The sequence below is a fragment of the Bombina bombina genome, chromosome 10 (assembly GCF_027579735.1).
Source record: "Bombina bombina isolate aBomBom1 chromosome 10, aBomBom1.pri, whole genome shotgun sequence".
Taxonomy (NCBI): Eukaryota; Metazoa; Chordata; class Amphibia; order Anura; family Bombinatoridae; genus Bombina; species Bombina bombina.
In genome coordinates, this window is record NC_069508.1 from 7107148 (window position 1) to 7121866 (window position 14719).

Here is a 14719-nt window from a genome sequence, read left to right on the forward strand (position 1 = left end):
CTTACTGGTCTCACTTATACTCACTGCACTCTTCCCAATGCTTACTGGTCTCACTTATACTCACTGCACTCTTCCCAATGCTTACTGGTCTCACTTATACTCACTGCATTCTTCCCAATGCTTACTGGTCTCACTTATACTCACTGCATTCTTCCCAATGCTTACTGGTCTCACTTATACTCACTGCACTCTTCCCAGTGCTTTCTGGTCTCACTTATACTCACTGCACTCTTCCCAATGCTTACTGGTCTCACTTATACTCACTGCACTCTTCCCAGTGCTTACTGGTCTCACTTATACTCACTGCATTCTTCCCAATGGTTACTGGTCTCACTTATACTCACTGCACTCTTCCCAGTGCTTACTGGTCTCACTTATACTCACTGCATTCTTCCCAATGCTTACTGGTCTCACTTATACTCACTGCATTCTTCCCAATGGTTACTGGTCTCACTTATACTCACTGCACTCTTCCCAGTGCTTACTGGTCTCACTTATACTCACTGCACTCTTCCCAATGCTTACTGGTCTCACTTATACTCACTGCATTCTTCCCAATGGTTACTGGTCTCACTTATACTCACTGCACTCTTCCCAGTGCTTACTGGTCTCACTTATACTCACTGCATTCTTCCCAATGGTTACTGGTCTCACTTATACTCACTGCATTCTTCCCAATGGTTACTGGTCTCACTTATACTCACTGCACTCTTCCCAGTGCTTACTGGTCTCACTTATACTCACTGCATTCTTCCCAATGGTTACTGGTCTCACTTATACTCACTGCACTCTTCCCAGTGCTTACTGGTCTCACTTATACTCACTGCATTCTTCCCAATGGTTACTGGTCTCACTTATACTCACTGCATTCTTCCCAATGGTTACTGGTCTCACTTATACTCACTGCACTCTTCCCAGTGCTTACTGGTCTCACTTATACTCACTGCATTCTTCCCAATGCTTACTGGTCTCACTTATACTCACTGCACTCTTCCCAATGCTTACTGGTCTCACTTATACTCACTGCACTCTTCCCAATGCTTACTGGTCTCACTTATACTCACTGCATTCTTCCCAGTGCTTACTGGTCTCACTTATACTCACTGCACTCTTCCCAATGCTCACTGGTCTCACTTATACTCACTGCACTCTTCCCAATGCTTACTGGTCTCACTTATACTCACTGCACTCTTCCCAATGCTTACTGGTCTCACTTATACTCACTGCACTCTTCCCAATGCTCACTGGTCTCACTTATACTCACTGCACTCTTCCCAATGCTTACTGGTCTCACTTATACTCACTGCACTCTTCCCAATGCTTACTGGTCTCACTTATACTCACTGCACTCTTCCCAATGCTTACTGGTCTCACTTATACTCACTGCATTCTTCCCAGTGCTTACTGGTCTCACTTATACTCACTGCACTCTTCCCAATGCTCACTGGTCTCACTTATACTCACTGCACTCTTCCCAATGCTTACTGGTCTCACTTATACTCACTGCACTCTTCCCAATGCTTACTGGTCTCACTTATACTCACTGCACTCTTCCCAATGCTTACTGGTCTCACTTATACTCACTGCATTCTTCCCAATGCTTACTGGTCTCACTTATACTCACTGCATTCTTCCCAATGCTTACTGGTCTCACTTATACTCACTGCACTCTTCCCAGTGCTTTCTGGTCTCACTTATACTCACTGCACTCTTCCCAATGCTTACTGGTCTCACTTATACTCACTGCACTCTTCCCAGTGCTTACTGGTCTCACTTATACTCACTGCATTCTTCCCAATGGTTACTGGTCTCACTTATACTCACTGCACTCTTCCCAGTGCTTACTGGTCTCACTTATACTCACTGCATTCTTCCCAATGCTTACTGGTCTCACTTATACTCACTGCATTCTTCCCAATGGTTACTGGTCTCACTTATACTCACTGCACTCTTCCCAGTGCTTACTGGTCTCACTTATACTCACTGCACTCTTCCCAATGCTTACTGGTCTCACTTATACTCACTGCATTCTTCCCAATGCTTACTGGTCTCACTTATACTCACTGCACTCTTCCCAATGCTTACTGGTCTCACTTATACTCACTGCATTCTTCCCAATGCTTACTGGTCTCACTTATACTCACTGCATTCTTCCCAATGGTTACTGGTCTCACTTATACTCACTGCACTCTTCCCAGTGCTTACTGGTCTCACTTATACTCACTGCACTCTTCCCAATGCTTACTGGTCTCACTTATACTCACTGCATTCTTCCCAATGGTTACTGGTCTCACTTATACTCACTGCACTCTTCCCAATGCTTACTGGTCTCACTTATACTCACTGCACTCTTCCCAGTGCTTACTGGTCTCACTTATACTCACTGCACTCTTCCCAATGGTTACTGGTCTCACTTATACTCACTGCATTCTTCCCAATGGTTACTGGTCTCACTTATACTCACTGCACTCTTCCCAGTGCTTACTGGTCTCACTTATACTCACTGCACTCTTCCCAGTGCTTACTGGTCTCACTTATACTCACTGCACTCTTCCCAATGGTTACTGGTCTCACTTATACTCACTGCATTCTTCCCAATGGTTACTGGTCTCACTTATACTCACTGCATTCTTCCCAATGGTTACTGGTCTCACTTATACTCACTGCTCTCTTCCCAATGGTTACTGGTCTCACTTATACTCACTGCACTCTTCCCAATGGTTACTGGTCTCACTTATACTCACTGCACTCTTCCCAGTGCTTACTGGTCTCACTTATACTCACTGCATTCTTCCCAATGGTTACTGGTCTCACTTATACTCACTGCATTCTTCCCAATGGTTACTGGTCTCACTTATACTCACTGCACTCTTCCCAGTGCTTACTGGTCTCACTTATACTCACTGCATTCTTCCCAATGGTTACTGGTCTCACTTATACTCACTGCACTCTTCCCAGTGCTTACTGGTCTCACTTATACTCACTGCATTCTTCCCAATGGTTACTGGTCTCACTTATACTCACTGCATTCTTCCCAATGGTTACTGGTCTCACTTGTACTCACTGCACTCTTCCCAATGGTTACTGGTCTCACTTATACTCACTGCACTCTTCCCAATGGTTACTGGTCTCACTTATACTCACTGCATTCTTCCCAATGGTTACTGGTCTCACTTATACTCACTGCACTCTTCCCAGTGCTTACTGGTCTCACTTATACTCACTGCATTCTTCCCAATGCTTACTGGTCTCACTTATACTCACTGCACTCTTCCCAATGCTTACTGGTCTCACTTATACTCACTGCACTCTTCCCAATGCTTACTGGTCTCACTTATACTCACTGCATTCTTCCCAATGCTTACTGGTCTTACTTATACTCACTGCACTCTTCCCAGTGCTTACTGGTCTCACTTATACTCACTGCATTCTTCCCAGTGCTTACTGGTCTCACTTATACTCACTGCACTCTTCCCAATGCTCACTGGTCTCACTTATACTCACTGCACTCTTCCCAATGCTTACTGGTCTCACTTATACTCACTGCACTCTTCCCAATGCTTACTGGTCTCACTTATACTCACTGCACTCTTCCCAATGCTCACTGGTCTCACTTATACTCACTGCACTCTTCCCAATGCTTACTGGTCTCACTTATACTCACTGCATTCTTCCCAATGGTTACTGGTCTCACTTATACTCACTGCACTCTTCCCAATGCTTACTGGTCTCACTTATACTCACTGCACTCTTCCCAATGCTTACTGGTCTCACTTATACTCACTGCACTCTTCCCAATGCTCACTGGTCTCACTTATACTCACTGCACTCTTCCCAATGCTTACTGGTCTCACTTATACTCACTGCACTCTTCCCAATGCTTACTGGTCTCACTTATACTCACTGCATTCTTCCCAATGGTTACTGGTCTCACTTATACTCACTGCACTCTTCCCAGTGCTTACTGGTCTCACTTATACTCACTGCATTCTTCCCAATGGTTACTGGTCTCACTTATACTCACTGCATTCTTCCCAATGGTTACTGGTCTCACTTATACTCACTGCACTCTTCCCAGTGCTTACTGGTCTCACTTATACTCACTGCATTCTTCCCAATGGTTACTGGTCTCACTTATACTCACTGCACTCTTCCCAGTGCTTACTGGTCTCACTTATACTCACTGCATTCTTCCCAATGGTTACTGGTCTCACTTATACTCACTGCATTCTTCCCAATGGTTACTGGTCTCACTTGTACTCACTGCACTCTTCCCAATGGTTACTGGTCTCACTTATACTCACTGCACTCTTCCCAATGGTTACTGGTCTCACTTATACTCACTGCATTCTTCCCAATGGTTACTGGTCTCACTTATACTCACTGCACTCTTCCCAGTGCTTACTGGTCTCACTTATACTCACTGCATTCTTCCCAATGCTTACTGGTCTCACTTATACTCACTGCACTCTTCCCAATGCTTACTGGTCTCACTTATACTCACTGCACTCTTCCCAATGCTTACTGGTCTCACTTATACTCACTGCATTCTTCCCAATGCTTACTGGTCTTACTTATACTCACTGCACTCTTCCCAGTGCTTACTGGTCTCACTTATACTCACTGCATTCTTCCCAGTGCTTACTGGTCTCACTTATACTCACTGCACTCTTCCCAATGCTCACTGGTCTCACTTATACTCACTGCACTCTTCCCAATGCTTACTGGTCTCACTTATACTCACTGCACTCTTCCCAATGCTTACTGGTCTCACTTATACTCACTGCACTCTTCCCAATGCTCACTGGTCTCACTTATACTCACTGCACTCTTCCCAATGCTTACTGGTCTCACTTATACTCACTGCACTCTTCCCAATGCTTACTGGTCTCACTTATACTCACTGCACTCTTCCCAATGCTTACTGGTCTCACTTATACTCACTGCATTCTTCCCAATGGTTACTGGTCTCACTTATACTCACTGCTCTCTTCCCAATGGTTACTGGTCTCACTTATACTCACTGCTCTCTTCCCAATGGTTACTGGTCTTACTTGTAGTCACTGCACTCTTCCCAATGGTTACTGGTCTCACTTATACTCACTGCACTCTTCCCAGTGCTTACTGGTCTCACTTATACTCACTGCACTCTTCCCAATGGTTACTGGTCTCACTTATACTCACTGCACTCTTCCCAGTGCTTACTGGTCTCACTTATACTCACTGCACTCTTCCCAGTGCTTACTGGTCTCACTTATACTCACTGCACTCTTCCCAGTGCTTACTGGTCTCACTTATACTCACTGCATTCTTCCCAGTGCTTACTGGTCTCACTTATACTCACTGCACTCTTCCCAATGCTTACTGGTCTCACTTATACTCACTGCATTCTTCCCAGTGCTTACTGGTCTCACTTATACTCACTGCACTCTTCCCAATGCTTACTGGTCTCACTTATACTCACTGCACTCTTCCCAATGCTTACTGGTCTTACTTGTAGTCACTGCACTCTTCCCAGTGCTTACTGGTCTCACTTATACTCACTGCACTCTTCCCAATGCTTACTGGTCTCACTTATACTCACTGCACTCTTCCCAATGCTTACTGGTCTCACTTATACTCACTGCAGTCTTCTCCCTCTACCAGCAGCCCCAACCCCACTGCAGCGCACAGCTCCCCTCTACCTCATGCTCCTTCCCAGCAGGGCACAGCTCCCCTCTACCTGATGGTCCCTCCCCCAGCAGGGCATAGCTCCGCTCTACCTGCATCCCCCACCCCCCAGCAGCGCACAGCTCCCCTCTACATGCAGCCCCCACCCCCAGCAGCGCACAGCTCCCCTCTACATGCAGCCCCCACCCCCAGCAGCACACAGCTCCCCTCTACATGTAGCCCCCACCCCCCAGCAGCACACAGCTCCCCTCTACCTGATTCTCCCTTTCTCACCCCCCAGCAGCGCACAGCTCCCCTCTACCTGCATTCCCCACTCCCCAGCAGCACACAGCTCCCCTCTACCTGATTCTCCCTTTCTCACCCCCCGGCGCACAGCTCCCCTCTACCTGCAGCACCCACCCCCAGCGCACAGCTCCCCTCTACCTGCAGCCCCCACCAGTGCACAGCTCCCCTCTACCTGCAGCCCCCACCCCCCAACGCACAGCTTCCCTCTACCTGCAGCACCCACCAGCGCACAGCTCCCCTCTACCTGCAGCACCCACCCCCCAGCGCACAGCTCCCCTCTACCTGCAGCACCCACCAGTGCACAGCTCCCCTCTACCTGCAGCAGCTACCCCCCAGTGCACAGCTCCCCTCTACCTGCAGCACCCACCCCCCAGTGCACAGCCCCCCTTTACCTGCAGCCCCCACCCCCAGTGCACAGCTCCCCTCTACCTGGAGCACCCACCAGTGCACAGCTCCCCTCTACCTGCAGCACCCACCCCCCAGTGCACAGCTCCCCTCTACCTGCAGCACCCCCCAGTGCACAGCTCCCCTCTACATGCAGCACCCACCCCCAGTGCACAGCTCCCCTCTACCTGCAGCACCCACCCCCCAGTGCACAGCTCCCCTCTACCTGCAGCACCCACCCCCAGTGCACAGCTCCCCTCTACCTGCAGCACCCACTAGCGCACAGCTCCCCTCTACCTGCAGCACCCACCAGTGCACAGCTCACCTCTACCTGCAGCACCCACTCCCAGTGCACAGCTCCCATCTACCTGCAGCACCCACCCCCCAGTGCACAGCTCCCCTCTACCTGCAGCACCCGCCCCCAATGCACAGCTCCCCTCTACCTGCAGCACCCACCCCCCAGTGCACAGCTCCCCTTAACCTGCAGCACCCACCAGTGCACAGCTCCCCTCTACCTGCAGCACCCACCCCCAGTGCACAGCTCCCCTCTACCTGCAGCACCCACCAGTGCAAAGCTCCCCTCTACCTGCAGCACCCACCCCCCAGTGCACAGCTCCCCTCTACCTGCAGCACCCACCAGTGCACAGCTCTTCTCTACCTGCAGCACCCACCGCAAAGTGCACAGCTCCCCTCTACCTGTAGCAACACCCCCCCAGCGCACAGCTCCCCTCTACCTGCAGCACCCACCCCCCAGTGCACAGCTCCCCTCTACCTGCAGCACCCACCCCCCAGCGCACAGCTCCCCTCTACCTGCAGCACCCACCCCCCAGCGCACAGCTCCCCTCTACCTGCAGCACCCACCCCCCTTTGCACAGCTCTTCTCTACCTGCAGCACCCACCACCCAGTGCTCAGCTCCCCTCTACCTGCAGCACCCACCCCCCAGCGCACAGCTCCCCTCTACCTGCAGCACCCACCCCCAGTGCACAGCTCCCCTCTATCTGCAGCACCCACTCCCCAGCGCACAGCTCCCCTCTACCTGCAGCACCCACCCCCAGCGCACAGCTCCCCTCTACCTGCAGCACCCACCCCCCATTGCACAGCTCCCCTCTACCTGCAGCACCCACCCCCCAGCGCACAGCTCCCCTCTACCTGCAGCACCCACCCCCCAGTGCACATCTACCTGATTCTCCCACTCCCAGCAGCACACAGCTCCCCTCTACCTGCAGTACCCAGCAGCACACAGCTCCCCTCTACCTGCAGTACCCAGCAGCGCACAGCTCCCCTCTACCTGCAGTACCCAGCAGCGCACAGCTCCCCTCTACCTGCAGCACCCACCAGTGCACAGCTCTTCTCTACCTGCAGCATCCACCCCCCAGTGCACAGCTCCCCTCTACCTGCAGCACCCACCAGTGCACAACTCTTCTCTACCTGCAGCCCCCACCCCCCAGTGCACAGCTCCCCTCTACCTGCAGCACCCACCAGTGCACAGCTCTTCTCTACCTGCAGCACCCACCCCCCAGTGCACAGCTCCCCTCTACCTGCAGCACCCACCAGTGCACAGCTCTTCTCTACCTGCAGCCCCCACCAGTGCACAGCTCTTCTCTACATGCAGCCCCCACCCCCAGCAGCACACAACTCCCTTTCTCACTTTATGTATTTCTTATCTGTAATGCTCGGTTTTGCTTTACTGAGCAGGTTATATACTTTGCACTGCCATATTAACAAGGTTTGATTAGCAGGGAGGTATCATTATTTCCTCTGTTCTAGCAGCAACGATCAAAACTGCTGGAAAATGATGGAAATCACCATTAAGTGTGTTAAATGGCCAATAAATCTGCAATAGAGCGAGTGCCTGCGTCCCCATTATACAGGACAAATACTGAACACAGCGTCCCAGCAGAACCCTTAAGTTAGGGCATGTGTGATACAGCACAGGCTTCTTAACCAAAGACAGGATGTGCTGAGCCAGTCCCTAAACTGCCCCCCCCAGATCAGACTCCTCTGTCACCCATATCAGCTTTATTTGTCGCCTTTATTAGCTGTACTTGTCCCCAAACTGCCCCCCGAGATCAGACTCCACTGTCACCCATATCAGCTTTACTTGTCACCTTTATTAGCTTTACTTGTCCCCAAACTGCCCCCTGAGATCAGACTCCTTTGTCACCTATATCAACTCTCACCTGTCCCCATATCAGCTGTACCTGTCATCTATATTAGCTTTACTTGTCACCTATATCAGATTTTCCTGTCACCTTTATTAGCTGTACTTGTTCCCAAACTGCCCCCCAGATTAGACTCCTCTGTCACCTATATATTTACTTGTCACCTATATCAGCTTTACCTGTCCCCAAACTGCCCTTTAGATCAGACCCATCTGTCCCCTTAGATCAGACCCATCTGTCCCCTTAGATCAGATCCATCTGTCCCCTTAGATCAGAACCATCTGTCCCCTTAGATCAGAACCATCTGTCCACTTAGATCAGAACCATCTGTCCCCTTAGATCAGACCCATCTGTCCCCTTAGATCAGACAAATCTGTCCCCGCAGATCAGACCCATCTGTCCCTGCAGATCAGACCCATCTGTCCCCACAGATCAGACCCATCTGTCCCCTTAGATCAGACCCATCTGTCCCCTTAGATCAGACAAATCTGTCCCCGCAGATCAGACCCATCTGTCCCCGCAGATCAGACCCATCTGTCCCCGCAGATCAGACCCATCTGTCCCCTTAGATCAGACCCATCTGTCCCCTTAGATCAGAACCATCTGTCCCCTTAGATCAGAACCATCGGTCCCCTTAGATCAGACCCATCTGTCCCCTTAGATCAGACCCATCTGTCCCCTTAGATCAGACAAATCTGTCCCCGCAGATCAAACCCATCTTTACCTGCAGATCAGACCCATCTGTCCCCTTAGATCAGACCCATCTGTCCCCTTAGATCAGACCCATCTGTCCCCTTAAATCAGACTCATCTGTCCCCTTAAATCAGACTCATCTGTCCCCTTAAATCAGACTCATCTGTCCCCTTAAATCAGACTCATCTGTCCCCTTAGATCAGACCCATCTGTCCCCTTAGATCAGACCCATCTGTCCCCTTAGATCAGACCCATCTGTCCCCTTAGATCAGACTCATCTGTCCCCTTAGATCAGACTCATCTGTCCCCTTAGATCAGACCCATCTGTCCCCTTAGATCAGACCCATCTGTCCCCTTAGATCAGACCCATCTGTCCCCTTAGATCAGACCCATCTGTCCCCTTATATCAGACCCATCTGTCCCCTTAGATCAGACCCATCTGTCCCCTTAGATCAGACCCATCTGTCCCCTTAGATCAGACCCATCTGTCCCCTTAGATCAGACTCATCTGTCCCCTTAGATCAGACCCATCTGTCCCCTTAGATCAGACCCATCTGTCCCCTTAGATCAGACCCATCTGTCCCCTTAGATCAGACCCATCTGTCCCCTTAGATCAGACTCATCTGTCCACGCAGATCAGACCCATCTGTCCACGCATATCAGACCCATCTGTCCCCTTAGATCAGACCTATCTGTCCCCTTAGATCAGACCCATCTGTCCCCGCAAATCAGACACATCTGTCCCCACAGATCATTCAGACCCATCTGTCCCCGCAGATCAGACACATTTGTCCCCTTAGATCAGACCAATCTGTCCCCTTAGATCAGACCCATCTGTCCCCTTAGATCAGACCCATCTGTCCCCTTAGATCAGACTCATCTGTCCCCTTAGATCAGACCCATCTGTCCCCTTAGATCAGACCCATCTGTCCCCTTAGATCAGACCCATCTGTCCCCTTAGATCAGACTCATCTGTCCACGCAGATCAGACCCATCTGTCCACGCAGATCAGACCCATCTGTCCCCTTAGATCAGACCTATCTGTCCCCTTAGATCAGACCCATCTGTCCCCGCAAATCAGACACATCTGTCCCCACAGATCATTCAGACCCATCTGTCCCCGCAGATCAGACACATTTGTCCCCTTAGATCAGACCAATCTGTCCCCGCAAATCAGATCCATCTGTCCCCGCAGATCAGACCCATCTGTCCCCGCAGATCAGACCCATCTGTCCCCGCAGATCAGACCCATCTGTCCCCGCAGATCAGACCCATCTGTCCCCGCAGATCAGACCCATCTTTCCCCGCAGATCAGACCCATCTGTCCCCGCAGATCAGACCCATCTGTCCCCGCAGATCAGACCCATCTGTCCCTGCAGATCAGACCCATCTGTACCCGCAGATCAGACCTATCTGTCCCTGCAGATCAGACACATCTGTCTCCGCAGATCAGACCCATCTAAGATTAAATTGACTCCCACACTTGATGCTCCTGCGCACACCAGTGGTTCAACCGCACCTCTGTCAGAGACACACATTATGGGCATATGAGGATTGTTTAGGTATTTGCCTAAGGAATTTAAACTTTAGTTTTCCATTCCCTGTAATCCCATTAACTTATAACCTTCCCTTCTCCCGACTTAATTAATAATAATAAAGACAGACACAAAAGTTTGGCATTAGAAACTGAATTATGCCTTTATGGCAGTATCATGAGCGATCCTCAAACTGTCAATTATAATAAATCAAATCCAAATCATAAATCCAAATAAAAATTAAATGCACCAGCATTGAATAGAAATATGCAGCCCACGTAACCTAGGAGCGTGACCACGCGCAACTCAGGGGTGTAATTATTGGCAAATAGCAGGCCGCGAGATCTGCAGATTAGGAGGGCAAAATGAGTTTGACCGACAGACCACCACTCAATGACCCCGTAGTCTACGGACCCCCCCCCCCCATTATCGCTGTACCCACGTGCCAGGCAGCAATATTTACCGCAACATGTATATGAATAGAAAAAGTTACGTTCAAACCCCTAACATAAAAACCACGTCTAAACACCCCTAATCTGCCGCCTCAGACATCGTGGCCCCCTACATTACAGTTATTAACCACTAATCTGCCGCCCCCAACATCGCCGCCACCTACATTACAGTTATTAACCCCTAATCTGCTGGCCCTAACATCGCCGCCACCTACATTACAGTTATTAACCCCTAATCTGCCGCCCCCAATGTCGCTGCCACTATACTAAAGTTATGAACCCCTAAACCTCTGGCCTCCCACATCACTAACACTACATAAATATATTAACCCCTAAACCTAATCCTAACATAACCCTAACCCTAACACCCCCTAACAAATATAGTTTAAATAAATCTAAATAAAACTTACAATTATTACCTAAATAATTCCTATTTAAAACTAATTACCTCTAAAATAAAACCTTATCTTGCTACAAAATAACTAATAGTTATATTGTAGCTATCTTAGGTTTTATTTTTATTTCACAGGCAAGTTTGTATTTATTTTAACTGGGTAGACTAGTTAGTAAATAGTTATTAACTATTTACTAGCTACCTAGTTAAAATAAATACAAACTTACCTGTAAAATAAAACTTAACCTGCCTTACACTAAAACCTAACATTACAATAAAATAAATTAAATTAAATTAATCAAATACAATTATCTAAATTACAAAAAAATAAACACTAAATTACACAAAATAAAAAACAAATTATAAAAATTAAAAACTAATTACTCCTAACCTAATAGCCCTATCAAAATAAAAAAATAATAATAAAAATAAATAAACCTAAGCTAACCATTGCCCTGAAAAGGGCATTTGGATGGGCATTGCCCTTAAAAGGGCATTTAGCTCTTTTACAGCCCAAACCCTAAGCTAAAAATAAAACCACCAAATAAACCCTTAAAAAAACACTAACCCCCGAAGATCCACTTACAGTTTTTGAAGACCGGACATCCATTCTCATCCAGCCGGCAGAAGTCTTCATCCAAGCGGGCAGAAGTCTTCATCCAGACGGCATCTTCTATCTTCATTCATCCGGCGCGGAGCGGGTCCATCTTCAAGACATCCGGCGCGGAGCATCCTCTTCTTACGATCACTGCAGGTAAATGAAGTTTGGGGAAAGGGATGATCTTAGAGTGCGCCCGAGAATTCCCTAGCTGAGGGATACTCAGTCTTGGTTCGCCTGATATATTTATTTATTTTTGGTTATATTTTGTGCAAGTGTGATTTTACTATGCACTTAACAGTGATGTTATTATTCTTAATCCCAAATTAATTTATTACTGAATCCTAATAGTTTATATATAAGTTAAAATGTAGATAGTTCTCCTGGTTTATTTAAAATATTTATTTTTGGTTATATTTTGTACAAGTGTAATTTAACTATGTACTTAACAGTAATGTGATTATTATTAATTTCTAATCATTTATTACTGAACTCATTAATTCAATGGAAGAATAACATCCCCAAGGGACAATTACTAAGAATTAGAAAAAATTATTCACAGGAAGAGGACTATATAGAACAATCAAAAATTCTAAAAAAGAAATTCATAGAGAGAGATATAAAAGCGAAATAATAGATAAACAAATAGAAGTAGTAAGAAACAGAGATAGAAATGAGATACTTCACAAACGGAAAACTGAACCAAAGAATGAAAGAATAACAAAAGTGCAATTTATAACTCAATATAATCAAGACCACAAAAAAGTGGAAAAAATAATAAAAAAACACTGGAATATACTTAAATTGGATGATAAATTAAAATATCTAATAGGAGATAAACCAGAAATTATCTATAGAAGGGCTAACAATCTAAAAACTAAACTAGCCCCTACAGATTTAAGAAAGAAAAAGAAGCTGGATAAAGACCTTAAAGGAAATGAAATAAAAGGTTTCTTTCCATGTTATGCATGTAAGTCCTGCAGACACTCAGAAAAAAGGAAAAAATTTAAATCTAATGTGAACGGAAAAGAATACGAGATCAAACACCAAATTTGTTGCACAGACAAAAATATAATTTACTTGCTAGAATGCTCTTGTGGGAAACAATATGTAGGGGAATAAACCAGACCTGTCAGAGAGAGAGTAAGGGAACATATACTCTCTATAGAAAACGCAAAAGAAGAGAGAAATAAAGACCTTCCAGTACCACAACATTTTTTGAAATGCAACAACTGCAACTTAAAGAAATTCAAATTTATTGCAATTGATAAATGAAATTTGGACTGGAGAGGGGGAGATGTAGAGAATGAATTATTAAAATTAGAATACAAATGGATTTATATAATTATATTACATTATATTTGCTATAATCATAACAACAAAAACGGGTATTTTAACCCAAGGTTTATTATTTCACAAGTATTGTAACATACATCAAATAAGCTCATATTAAGCAAACTAATTGCATTTGATAGTGTAATAAATAAATAAATCAATAAAATACATTTTATTACTATTCACAATATTATACAATTTCATTAATTGAATTAGAGCATCTACTATCTATTATTCGTTTCTATAGAAGATTAACAGATGTATCAAATTTATATTTATATTAGATCCATTTTCATCAAATTTTTTCCTTTCTTTTCATATAATTGACAAGTATCTATTTACGATATTTCAAATATATAATGTCATTCCAAATTGAAATATTGTCTAAGGTTTAACAATATAATAAAAAATGATCAAAATTAAATTTAGGCTACATATAAACAACAAGTATCCATTTATGTGTTTTTTAAGCAAACATTGCCGGCAGATCGCTTTCAATTAAGAAAATGTCAAAACTTAATTTTAACACGAATAGCAGCAATTAATATGAAATGTATATATTATTAATGTTAGAACAAATTGATATCAAATTGTGATAACTAAATATAAATCCCCTCTTTCATACTAATCAGCTTGTCACATGTATGTGAGTGACAGATAATGAACCAATAAGGAAGTAAGCAAGGGGTTTAAATAAAACCGCCAAACTACAAGGGAGCATTATGTATGAAAAAGGCTGCAGGTGACAGCCGAAACGCGTCCATCGTATTGCTCCATTACTTTAACAAACAACAATTGTTTCAACTACTGAGACTTTGTGAAAATATTGCTTTGATACTTTTTAATACTACAATTTGGAACCGCTGAGGATTTGGAAGTAAAACATCTGAAAAATACTTTGCCAGCGTGATTCCCCAGACGTACCCTACCCTGGTGGGTTTGCCTCCAAAGTGTGGAAAAAGAACGTGGACTAAATTCAAGCTATTGGATTCCAAAATACCCCCTGGTGGGTTCATCTTCAAAGTTTGGAATAAACTTAAAAGAAACAAGAATAGAGGTATTTTTACATACGGTTCATACACACAAGACTACAGGAGTTCAAATCTATACCGGTATAGTAAGCGGGATCACCCTGCCGCAAATTACAAACTTCAAACACTCTAAGGTATCTCCAAAATCTCTTAAGTCCCGGGCAAGTGACTGTGCAAAC

General features: G+C 45.9%; 1 protein-coding gene across 1 annotated transcript; it reads left to right on the top strand.

The window, feature by feature from the left end:
- Positions 1-5843: 5843 nt before the first annotated feature.
- Positions 5844-8072, top strand: LOC128641181 (uncharacterized). The gene has a single exon (XM_053693746.1). The coding sequence runs from the start codon at positions 5844-5846 to the stop codon at positions 8070-8072; it is 2229 nt and encodes a 742-aa protein (XP_053549721.1).
- Positions 8073-14719: the final 6647 nt, after the last annotated feature.